At 41.0% G+C, this 13309-nt stretch overlaps 1 protein-coding gene across 1 annotated transcript; it reads right to left on the bottom strand.

The window, feature by feature from the left end:
- Positions 1–6048: 6048 nt before the first annotated feature.
- Positions 6049–12810, bottom strand: ZBTB14 (zinc finger and BTB domain containing 14). Its single transcript, XM_067292357.1, has 3 exons — positions 12771–12810; positions 10020–10103; positions 6049–9473 (listed from the first exon to the last, which is right to left on the bottom strand). The coding sequence occupies exons 2-3, from the start codon at positions 10020–10022 to the stop codon at positions 8130–8132; spliced, it is 1347 nt and encodes a 448-aa protein (XP_067148458.1). The 5' UTR covers positions 10023–10103; positions 12771–12810; the 3' UTR covers positions 6049–8129.
- Positions 12811–13309: the final 499 nt, after the last annotated feature.

The raw sequence follows: 13309 nt of genomic DNA on the forward strand, positions 1-13309 counted from the left end.
TATGGCAGGCAAAACAGAAAGCTGCTACCTTAGGATGCAGTTCTACAGTAGCCTAAGTCAATCTAAGTTGGGACCACTTTGGTCCTGCCCTCTACACCAAAACTTACAATAACGCTCTTCCTTTCCACTGACCCAAGCACTGATGCAATCGCATGGTGCTGCAGTTGAGGGACTTAGGTTAAAGAAAAGCCTCAAAATGGTTACTAGTTTTCGAGTGGTTCACCATGACATTGCATGAGTGCTACTGCAGGCACAAGAAAGATGGTAAAAAACCAGCAACCACAACTTAGATTGGTTTAAATTGCCATGGAGCTAAAACGTTCACCTCCTTTAGCTTTTCCCTTAACTTGCAAACAAGGAAATATCTCATGATTTAGCTCTGCCTTGCACATGAGGCCTACTGCCTTATGCATTACCTCTTTTTTTTTGTGGTCATCTATAATAGCTAGCTTTGAGATAAAAAGAGTTCTAGGCTTCTCCCTGTGTTCGAGAATAGATTTCTTTGGATCTAAGCTGAGAGCCATTAGCTTGTTAACAGAATAGCACATGCAATCTAACATATTTGCTGGTAAAAGAAATATGAGTTCTACCATAGTTCTATACACAGGAAGTTCTACCCAGAAAAATAGAAGGTGAAATACCTTTTAGCTTCACTTGAATCTCTCCACCCTGAAAAGTCTGCAAAAAGAAAGAATTCAACAAGGAAAAAGAACATATGTTAGGACTAAAAATGTAACAAACTTAAGGTCTATGTAACAGGGTGAGTAACACATTACTGCTGAAATGGGAAGGTCCTGCTCCTCCCTCTTCCTTTTTCACCTTCATCCCTGCTCCTGTCTGAATACCCTCAACCACTTATCTTGCATTGACACAGATGTTCACTGGACAGGTCTGTGAGCAGGAAAGGAGGAAAGAAGAAACAAGACTCTCCCTTTCAGCAGAATTGGGCTTGAGCACACAGAAAAATCTACTTTGCTATGAATTTAGAAGACTATTCTCAAAAAATAAAAAAGTTTTGTAGCAGAATAAAAGCAAATAACAAAAAAGTGTAAGTTTTGAAACAAACCTAGAAAAATATTTCATTGTAAGCTGTCTTTCCATACAGAAGCCACTTCCTATTCACTTTATATTTTCTTGAAGTAATTGGATGAAATCCTGTTGTCACCCAAGAAGAATGTTCCTTAATGTCCTAAACATATCTCAGGAAAACTCTAGCTATTTTGTAAGAAAAAAATAGAGGGCTTTTGGGGGGGTAAAAAAAGCCTGCATTCCGCAGTAAAAAGAAAACAGGGTTAAGTGCTACCTAGATATAGTCCTTATAACTAGGTACTTCTGGTGTAACAGAGCTACATGGGCATATATTTCATGACTTTCATATCCCAGACAGATAATCTATACACTAATTCTAAATATTGGAGGTTAAGGTAATGAAAAAAACATCATCTGAGGCTACTGACTTTGTAAGCAGGTTTGCAAACAGCAAGTTCTTAAATATAACGTACCCTAATTACAATAAATACCAATTTGTATTTGAATTATATTACAGAGTTTAATATACACAACTGTTCAGAACATTTTTCCTACTATAGTCTTGCTTTTACTCCAACTCTTCTGACTTTCCCCATGCAAACTTAAATGACAAAACTCATGCGAACAAGCTTTGACAGCATACAAAATAGAACTAATGGATATGTTTAACTGAAGACATGCAGTCCTGAAATCTCTACTCCGCTAAGCTCAAATTATGCTGGTACAAAATAGCCATAAATCACCAGCAGATAATTTATAACTTCCCTTGAAGAGGAACTCCTGCCAGAAGTCACGCAATATCTTACGTCTGGACAGTTCCTAAATTCTAGAGCAGAGGGAAGAAATGAGTCTTTTGTTCCAGTAATGCAGAGTGGAGCTCCACTATAGCCCATTCTCTTGTCTCAGCACTCTGAAAATCAATGCCACTACATTGCTTTGCTCCCATACTGGTACCACTGCTTGTGGTATCAGTGACGCAAAAGGATCTTGTGAATGAAAGTACAGATATTTTTGTCTTTAAATAATATTGTAAAAGTTGAGCTTCCATGCTAGTAAGTTGCTTGCATATGCAGATGTATAAATGGGTCACAACAAGGTCAGAAACCTACAAAAGTTAGCAGCGTTTTTTTAACAGAAAGTTAAACAGAAAATACCATTTTTCTAAATTGAAAAACTGTTTTTCTGCTTTGGCGGAAAAAAGTTGAAATGAGCAATTTTCGTGGTTCTGTTATATAAAGGCCATCTATATTGAATGCATTTCTCCTTTAGTTACTTTTATTTTTAGACTAAAATACAGATTTTAATCTATTATATTTATATGGCTATTATATCTAATATTCAAAATAGCTCAACATTATGCAAAAGAAAATATGTTCGGAATTTCCATTCAATAAAAATTTCAATTTCTTGTTAGCTTCACTATTGACTAATGAACATGTGTTCTTACAAGATCTACTTAGTCTCTAAAAAGAACTCTTAGAAAGAATTTGGGATATAGGTGCACAACAGTTCTGCTGTTGGCCAAACCCTTCCATTTCCATATGCTAAATATGCCATACCCAGACTCGGAACAACTTTATTCACATGGTTTACGTATTTTTCAAGTCTATCTATATAAAATCAGATGCTTAGTTACAGATTATTAAAAACAAGTAAGACTTCAAGAGTCTACATCCATTTTAAAGAACTCTCAACATGATAGCTAGTCCATACAATGGGCCTGTTTGTATTGGAACTGCTGAAGTTCATAAAGTTTCAGAGTTGTATAATTATATAAAGGAGTAGGGTCTACAAACAAAAAATATAAAAGGACAGTGGAGAGAAATACATTCAAAAACATAATATAATATAAATCACTATTTTCAGCTGTCACATTATTTCAGATTTCTTGTATTACATTTAAAAACCATTCTTGAAAATAGATGTCTTGACTCTTACGACACACATTTAACAAAATCTATTCATGGAAATCTTCCATCTGTTCTGAAATGAATGAGCACATTTTAATTGTTTTAGATCTATGTGAAGACAAATGACAGACCAACTGCTGTAATGGAATTTTTAATGAAATGTACATTTCTGGCTTACTGGACATACTACTGTGATCTACAAACTGAAAGAGATGAAAATTCCTTAGATCTTCCATGTGGAATTATCCTGTTCTGTACTGATATGTAAATGTGTATTTTCAGAAAAGTCATATATTATTAGAGCTAGACGTACTTTTGTTCAGAAATGCACACCTTCTGTGGCTAAACTGATAGAAGACATAAGAGTAGATAATCAGCCCTTAAAAACACACACTTTAAGCTTAGGGTAGACTTTCTGATATCATCTGGTATTTTATTTTGTATTTTACCCATCTCTATTAATCTAAAAATCCTTACTGGCATCATGAATGAAGGCATCCCTAAAGCAGTCTCTAGACTAGAAAATCAGGGCCAGATCTTCAAAAGAACTCCAGGTTCAGTACCTAAATCAATGGCAAGATTTCGAACAGTATTTAGAATTCTGTAGCTTGTATGAACACATACAAGGTGAACTCTTTAAAATTTTGCTGCTGAAAACAGCATGAGGAATTTTCTTTCACACATTACAAACAACCTTTAGAACTCATCTTGGCCTAAATCTTTTTCAGAGATTAAAATAGAAAATGGAAACATAAGTTCTCAAATGTGAACTGCCTCATTTTCTAATGTTTGTTTAAGTATTGATAAGAAGGGTGTGATTTTTGGAAGGTGAGGGGGATAGAAAAGGACTGGAAGATATTCTTCTGTCCTGATTAATGCGTGTTTTTCAAACTTAGTTGTGTCAAATAACCAGCAGTATAACCATGGCTAACAATTTGGATCAGAAGTGAACCAGATTCCAGAGTGCAAAATGTGTTCTCTTGTCTCTTTTTCTCTTTAGAAAGCAACAGTTTTTAAGAGCACAGTTACGATCACAGAATAGCAAAGTTCTTGTTTCAAATATTTTTCATCTGAGTTATTTAGCCTTTTAAATCACAAAGCCTTTTAATTAAATGCTTATTTTTCCTTAATATTTAGACTTTTTTTTTTTTTTTTTTTTTTAAACTGAGAAGACTTTGGTTTAGCATCACAACTGGTATTAGTCATATAGACCCATTCAGGTCACCAGAACCACCTCATTTTACATCAGCTGACATGTTGTTGCATTATATACATAAAAACCTTGATCATGCAAACAAATAATCATATACTTGATTCCAATACATGGGAGAGTTCCATTGAAGCCACTCATTCATTCAGCATCATAACATGGACACATTTTCAGTACAAGCCCCCAAAAGTAGCTGATTTTTTGCTATCTTTTTTATATTAAGGACATAACTGACTCTGATTCCAAAAACAACAGATGGAGAAGTGTATGTTTAGGTCTAATCTCATGCGTGATGTTTTTGCTAGTCAACTCCGTAAAAACAATTCATTCATATTTAATGTTATTTTAGCCATTTATATTTCTGTATCATTCTGACACTCTTGCAGGCACACAAGTTAGCTAACTTGCCTCTTGTCTGCAAATCTTATTAAGGATACTGAGGTAGTCTGGCCCCAATAAAGTCAATGGCAAAATTTGCACTAATCAGACAGGATTTCATCTGCTATCTCATGAGCTCTGAAGGAAGTTGCCACGTTTGTAACAACTGAAGAAAAAATGTGCCTTTCCTCAGCCAATGCCGCAGTGGCTTGGAGCTCATGTACATCTGCTTCTGCACATAATGTCTTTTGGCACAGACAGGGCAGAAGCTGGGATCAGTAACATCTGAAGATGTGGCCAGTTTTAGCTGAACTTTGAAGTCAGATCACCATAACACAGAAACTACCATCCTTTCAGAATGTATACATACAACAGTATCAATTTAAGTATGCTAACTATAGTGTACAGCTGTGGTAACCTCCACAGTTCCTTCCTAAAACCTCTTCTGGAACTTTAAACTTAAGCTTATTCTAGGTCTTATCACCGTCTTGAATAAAAATATTTGGGAAGTGAACAAAAAATGATCCATTGGCTTTCTAAAAAAAAAAAAAAAAAAGTAGCTTCACATCCTTGAAACAGTGGTAGTAGAAATTTCCAGTAAATTCTCAAATTCACAAAATTTGTAACCAAGTCTTTACTTTCCTGATCAATACCATCACTGGCGGCCTTGGGAAGATACAGCAGTCTTATGAATGCCAGGGAGCTAAAAACTAGTAAGAAGCTTAAGCCCCTTCTGAAGCCTATATCATGGGAACAATCCCATTGTTTTCATTTAATTTATTCCTGTGACAGAGACTGTTAAGACCAAGTCTTGTGTGAGGTGTTTATGTCATGTCCAAGGCATATGCAACAGTAACATTTGGTCCTGCCTCTGCACACGTTAATATTAGAGTATATATAATACCAAACTGTCCAATTTTAAAGAGCTACAAACATCACACAGCCCTTGATATCTAAAAAGCTGTTATCACACTTTCAGTTATCTACCTTTTAATGCAATCCTGGTTTTCTACAAGAGTTTCAAATTCACAGCCTGATTTTTGTGCACAAATGTCAAGAGTGCAATTTTCCTGAAGCGTATGCCATGAGCTCAGTCTTTCCATTCAAGTGTCTGCTGCCCCAATGAGACACATGTTCATTTATTACTTTCATAACATTCCAGAAAGCCAAAATTAAAGAGGACCCTGAGAGGTTTTTTAGCTTATCCCTCTGCTTCAAGGCAGAATTAACTATATTTAAACCACACCTGACAGATGTTTGTCTAACCTGTTCTTGAAGATCACCACTAATGCAGATTGCAGCACCTCCCAAGGCACTCTGTTCTAATACTTCAATATTCTACCCATCAGAAAGTCTTTTCTAATGTAAATCTTCACTGTTGCAATTTAAGCTCATTACTTTTTATACTCTTCATGGGAAATCTACAGAAAAAAAAACGATTTTCTTCCTCTTTATAGCTATCTTTTACACTTTCAAAGTCTTAGCACAACAGATTTGTTTTGCCTAGTCTTAACAATCCCAATTATTTCATTTAAGAAACACTGAACACAATTTTAGACAAGAAAACATAGCTTCCATATACTTAGAAAGAAAAAAAAAGTAGATCCCATTTTGGACCTACCATCTTTATCTATGATTATATACAGTAAAACATTTCAACAATAATCATTTATCATGTTCCTCAAGAGAACCAATAAAATGCCATGAATACACATCCTCTGATGTTGCACAGATACAAAACGTATAGTTTGTTTACAAACTAATATTACTGAAGGTAAAATGAAGCAACTTTTTAAAAAATATATATTCATAAAGGTCCAAAGTTTACATTTCTAAAATATTAAATTCATGTTTTATTTACAGACCAGCTTTCAAACAATTATTGGCATTTTAATATAATTGCTTAACCTGATGAGTACATGAATAAAACGAAGCTGTAAAAAAAAAAAAAAAAACAACCAATAATCAGAGTAAAGTTTCATCTAACAGTTCTAAAAATGCTATTTTCAATTTCTATTTAGAAATGCAAGAGGTCACCTACCACTTAGTAACTTATCATTAACTGGTCTAACACTTTCATATGCTATAGGTATCTCAAGTGACCAATGTATTCCAACCATGTGCACAAGAGTGCATTTTTGCCCATTCCAACTTCCAATGAAGTGTTGACAACATTTGTAGTATTTACACATTTAAAATAAAGGCTTGATATCCCTTTGGATCACTTTATCACTGTTACTCTGTCTTCTCTTGTTGACAATGTACAGCAAAGTGCAATCCAAAGGCTATGGATTTTGCTGATGCTGTGAGAATTGAATTAACAGCATCTACCCAAGTTGTCTAAAAAATAGGCAACTCTAAGTAACAGGCTATTAAGGAACACTGATTCTGCATCAATGATGACTGAAACCACTCACCAAAATCTTCCTCTCGCTGAGAGGTAGTATGTCAGAAGGAAGAAATTTTTAGACTTAAGCAGGACCTACTGGCTGGTATGACCATCCAAGATATAAAGCCCAACCTGAAAATTGCTGGCAGGCATCTGACAGCCTGTGGCTTTACACTGGAACTTGGGAGGCCTGGCAGGGAATTCCAGACACTTGATAGTGCAGCTAATTCTGCTGTGCTGCCAGAAACACTCCTTTGCCTACATTTGTGCTAGGTTAGGTGAAGTAAAATCTTGAAAGCTGCATAATAAAAACTACAACCTCAGGCTGTATTAGCTTTAACTAACTTCAACTGGGTCCGAGCAAGGAAAATACGTCCTTCTTCACGCTGCACCCTTTTTTCTCTGTTGCTCTGTCCCATCTCCTGAGGACTCTATTAAGATTTCTAAAGTGAACATACAAACAAACAGGGCAGATTCTTTTCCCCACAGAAGGGATAGGTGAATGCAATGACCTTTCTGTTTTGCCAGCCTGGACTACTGTGAATGTGAATAATGCAGTTTTTTTCAGGAAAGCAAGCATTTACTACTTCAGTAAACTCACCAGCTTGATTAAAACAAGAGGATATTTGAGGGAGTGGAATAAGAAGTGATTTCATTCAATCACCCTCCCCATTACACTTTGCTGTATCAATATCTAGCACCTACAGTAGGTGAAAAAAAGGAGGAAGTAAAAGGAAATCCTAGGAAATCAACAGCTGTGTTTCATAAATTGTAGGTACAACACCTTCAAAATTATGAAAAATAAGTATTTCATTTCCATGTTTGTTATTTTGAGATCTCAGCATTTTTAAACATAACTCACTGATTTTGATGTCTACAACGTACATAGTATTCCATACTAGATGAAATAAAACATCAGCCAGTGACAATCCCTCTGTTTTACAGAGAACTTGATCATATTCTTAATTTAAATCATGTATTAGTGCATTATAGCTCTAATGACAACAAAACTATTTTATATTCTAAGAATACGCATCTCTGAACTATTTTAAAATACCTAACCAAGCAATGCTGCGTGTTCCTATGCAGCATTCAAATCCTCTAAAAATATGTTTTCTTGAAAAGATAATTATCAGTTTAAACATATACCAACAATAAATTTTGATCAATTTAATTTCTTATACTATTTCTGATAAAGCTGCTGCTTTTGTTTCTAACTGCAAGCTATAGTTTCTAATTGCTGCTCTGCTTCAGCAGCCATAGCTGCTGCCTGCAATTGTTCTGTTTCACTCTGGATGGCATTGGCTGTAGTAACTTGTTTTCTTTCACTGTGCATATTGTTCTCATGCCTTTTTAGATCAGATGCCTTAGCAAATGCTTTAGTGCAGGAACTGCAGACAAAAGGCTTCTCTCCTCGGTGTCTTCTTTCGTGGTCTTTGAGGTGGGACTTGTGCTTGAAAGCTTTATCACACATATGGCATGCAAATGGCCTCTCATTACTGTGAACTCTTTCATGCTTTTTTAGATCTGGTGCACGAATAAAAGACTTTCCACATACCTCACAACTGTAAGGCTTGTAACCTGTGTGTATTTTCAGATGCTCTTTCAAATGAGCTTGTGTGGTAAAGCCCTTTGTACACATTTCACAAACAAATGGTCTATCAGCAGTGTGTAGCTTTTCATGTTTTCTCAGTCGTGCTTCATCAGAAAATGTCTTGCCACAAGCCTGACATACAATATGCTCCCTGTGACCATAAAGCAAATATTCAAACTTCATGTCCCCAGTTCCTGTTGTCCAGCCTGGTGTCTGTTCATCTTTCACTTCACTTATGCCATCATTAAATGTCAATGCTTGAGGGGTTTGAGATCCTAAGTCTTTTGATTCAGTTGTTTCCATAGGCTCTACTTCCTGGCCATAACAGTTTACTTTTCGAACCTCTTCACTCCCCAACTCTTTCAAAATTGCTTCTTGAACTCTCAGGGTAGTGGTAGGTGACTTTCCATCCTCCTGACTAGGGGGAGTTCCTTCCACTGTCACATCTGATGGACTGTCGTCGTGATCTCCAATTTCTTCCACCTCATCATCTTGGGTATCATTAGCTTCCCCAATAGGACGATTTATTTTTAGACAGTACTTGCCCTTGGACTGTGTGTTTTCTTCAGGACTAGATACATCACGTTTCTGAGAGCAGAGTTTATCTAAAAAACGAATACCGAGAATCTGGCCTGAAGACATCATCAAATTTACATCCTCTTTCTTAACAGAAATCTTTGCAGTATACATGTAATTGAGAACTTCTTCAAAAATATCAGAACGAAGAAAATCTATTTCTATTACTGATGAACTATCAACTTCTAGTTTTTTGAAAAGCTTTTTGAAGTAGCTACTGCAGGCAGCAAGTACACACCGATGTGCTCGGAATTTAACATCCTCAACCACAATAGCTATGTCACAGAATTCTCCTTCCAAACGTTGTTCATTTAATGTTTTCAGAAACACAGTTTTGTGATCATCGTCATTATATTTAATGGTTTCAGACATACTGATGAAAAACTCCTGTAAAATAACAAGAGAAAGTTTTGTATGTTTTATAAAGTGGTCTAAGTCATGAAATCACAACAGTCGATGCCATTTACAAATTCAAAGAATTGTCAAATAAAAATGTTGGCTTAATTTGACCAGAAAACCCTTTTGGATTATAAAAGCACCACTCTTAAACCTCTTTTTAAAGTGTAAATATATAAAGGTCTTTCTCTAAATTAAATACTTCACAGGAATCACACTGTGATTTATAGATGAGAATTTTTTGCAATATGATACTAATTTACTCAAATGTTTACTGATTCAGTCATTCTAAATTGAAAACTTTCTCTGTGAAGTTAAAATTTCCAATAAATGTATGATCCTATTGCAAGAGTAGTAATTCTTATAGCTAAAATACATATATAGTAAAAATACAGTAAATTCTTATAGCTAAATACTATACTATAGCAAATACTAAAAAATATACAGGAAATACTAGTAAGCTGTAGTGATATAAGTAAAACTAACATATATCAACACAACCCAAGCTAAATGTGAAATATCAAATGTAAGTCTTACCATGAACAACGCAGGAAATTTTCTGAATAAATGACTATCAAATATTTGACAGATGACTAACACTCACAACAGACCACCTTCAGCCTGAAAGACAGAAAGTAAATAACACTTAAAAAATGATAAAATTATTCCAAAAATTAGTATTTTAAATTAATGTGTTAAAACACAGCATGTTAAATTATTTTAAATGATATGATATACACTGTTAAAACATCCAGTTATTCTATAGATGAACTATAGAAATCTATAGATTCTATAAACTGATTTGTTGTCCAAAAGCATGTGTTTTCTTCCCTCTTTCTTCATTCCCCTGACTTAGCTTTCCTGCTACTTAACATGCATTAGATCTGGAACTCATAAAAACTTCTCTAGGAACATATACAATTAACCCAATAACCCACCAAAAAAGTGAATAGTCTTCTGCTGAATTAGTGAGCTGAACAAGCCTAGAGGAAGGCCTGGCATGCAGACAAAGCAGCACAAAGGATGGCCGATGGTGCTGGTGATGGATGCATATGCAGGACCAGGGAAAGAAATGCTGTGGATACCAGACCAGAGGAACGTGCTCTCTCCATTTTTGGAGTAATTCATTGTTATGTATGCTGGAGCCCACCTTTTGTATAATAAAGCAGGCATCAAAGCATCTGTTCATGAAAATGAATAAAAAAATCTAGGTCCTAGACCTTCTTCAGCATGAGGATTCAAGTTAACACTCTCTTCCGAAAGCGTATCCTTACAGTCAGGCTAGTATTAGGGCAGGCTCCACTCCCCTTATTTAAGTGATATAGATAGGGCCTAAGTCAGGCCTAAGAGTCAAGGACAACAGACAAGAGAACACCAGGCTACAGCTAAACGATGGAGATATCTGAACAGGGGAGTGAGGAACAGTAAAAAATATATAATTTAAATTATTCAATCCCAGTCTCCCAAAGGCATCTAATTCTGAGATAGGGAGAGAAAATGCAGAAGAGAGGAGCAGAATCTAATGTTTGGTTCAGACACCTCCCTCCATCATCTGGCATGGCGCCATCTGGAATTCCATTTCTAAATTGCTATTTATCCTCAACCATATACAACATGGAAGCAGCTGACAGGTATGCCAGCTTCCACTCCTGGAGCTGGGTGTCTAACATGGTATGGAAACACTCAGCACCCTACAAAGCTCTTTGCAGATTTGGCATTCCAGCACATAGTGACACTGATAAAAAAAAAAAAAAAAGAAGTAATGCCAAAATTCAAAATTCTTTTCTTAGCCCGACATAATCGGACACTAAGATGACCAGATATGAAAAGCATAAAGAATACTTGAAATATATAAAGGAAAACAAAAACAATAAACATTCTGTGCATTTTTCTGGGTTGCCTAACATCCCATGAGGAGGTATCAGTCCAACACTGAAAGGCGGGCAGGACAGACTTAACTATTTCAACAGGATCTGTTTAGAGTTCTTTGCATGATGGGAAAAACACTGCTTTCTTTTTAAACAAACAGCAGAGTCGCTGGTAATAATCATGGAGCAACACCCTCCTTTCTTGTTAAACAATGTACTCATGTAAAGTGCAATTTGGTGCTGTTCTGTTGAGACTTACAAGTGAGAACCAGTAACAGAGGAAATAATTGGCTGAAAATTGTGTTACTAAGGCCACAGGAGTATGTGAGTGGTGAAAGGAACAAAGCTGCTGTTGTACAGGTGGAGCACAGTAAGCATTTGCCCAGAGTACGTGCACCACTCAGCAAGCTGAGTAAAGGCACGGGGAAATTCCCATTACCACGGGACGATTTACTTCACGGGATAATTCTAGTGACTCCCCGCCCAGCTCACCCGCCGCGGTCAGCGCAGAAGCGGGGGAGGACGCGCCGGGGCTGTTGGTGCAGCTCCTGCCGCCGTCCTGGGAGCCGGGCGGCGCCACGCTAGCTCTCGGCGGCCGCGGCCGTGCCCGCAGCCCGGCGCACGCACCCGCCGGCGGGGACGCGGCGCAGGCGTGTTCCCGGCGGGCCGGGCCTGGCCCTCCCTTCCCCTCCCCGGGAACCCGCGCCGCCACCGCGGGCGGGCGCCAGGGGCCCGCGGCCGCCTGCGCGGCCCTGCGGCAGGAAGGCGCTGCCCGCGCTCCCGGCCCGTCGTCGGGGGCGCCCGCGAGCACTGGCGGCCTCTCTCCGGAGCGAGCCCGGCGCTGCCGGCCGCGTCCCTCCCGCGCCGCCTCGCGGGGCTGCGCCGGGGACGGGCGCGGGCGGCGACGGCGCCGTCCTCTTCCCTCCCCGCCCACTCCCCGCAACGGTTGCCGCGCGACGCCCGCGGCGGCGCGAGCCGAGGCGCCGCCAGGCTCCCCGCCTCGCGCCGCCGGACAACGGCCGCAACGGCCGAGCGCCCCTTTGTTGCGGCGGCCGGTGCCGCCGCGCGGGCCCCGCGCGCCCCAACATGCGCCCCCGCCGCCGGACGTGTCTGTGTCTTCCTCCTCCTCCTTGCTCGCCCTCCCTCCCTTCCTCCGCCCGCCGTGCGCGGGAGGCAGGCGCGCGGCGGCTCCGAGCTGCTGACGGCGGCGGGCGCGTCCGCGGCGCCTCCATCTCACCCCGCGCGCGAGTTGCCTGGGCTTTAACGGCTGCAGCCGCCAGCAGCTACGGCTGCTGGAAGCGGCGGCAGCAGTGAGCCGGGCAGGGAGGGCGGCGCGCGAGGGAGAGCGCGCGCGCGCAGCGCGGCGGCGGCGGCCCTGCCGTTGGGCGAGGGGGGGGGGGGGGAGAGGGCTCGCGCTTACCTGCCGCCCGCCCGCGCGCGCACGGTACCACACTCCCCGGGGGACGCGGGGGCTGCTGCTGCCGCCGAGCGGGACGGGGCCGGGGCTGGGGCCGGGGGGGGGAAGGGAGAAGGGGGGGAATTTGGGGAGGGGGGCTGGGGGGGGGTCTGCGCGCGTCTCTCCGGCCGTCACCGCCGCCTCCTGCACGAGCACTCAGTGCGCGCGCGCGCGCCGGGGGCGGGGGTACGTGCATGCGCGGTGCGAGCAGGGCGCGCCTGTGCTGGGGAGCGTGGAGGAGGCGGAGGAGGTGGGGAGAAACAAAGGGGGAACGGGCCGGCCCCATCTCCCTTTTCGGGGGGCCCGCGCCGTCGCCGCTGCGCGGGCGGGCGGGGAGGGGGGGCGCGCGCGCCGCGGCGCTCGGGGATGGCCGGCGCCGCGGGGGCGCCGCGGAGCCGCGTTGCGTGGCGCCGCGCCGCGGGCACCCGCCCCGCCGCGGCTGCGCGTGCGAGCCCGGCGGCGCTCTCCCGCCTGGCGGCGCGCGGCGGCGAGCCCGGCGCGGG

The sequence above is a fragment of the Apteryx mantelli genome, chromosome 2 (assembly GCF_036417845.1).
Source record: "Apteryx mantelli isolate bAptMan1 chromosome 2, bAptMan1.hap1, whole genome shotgun sequence".
NCBI lineage: Eukaryota > Metazoa > Chordata > Aves > Apterygiformes > Apterygidae > Apteryx > Apteryx mantelli.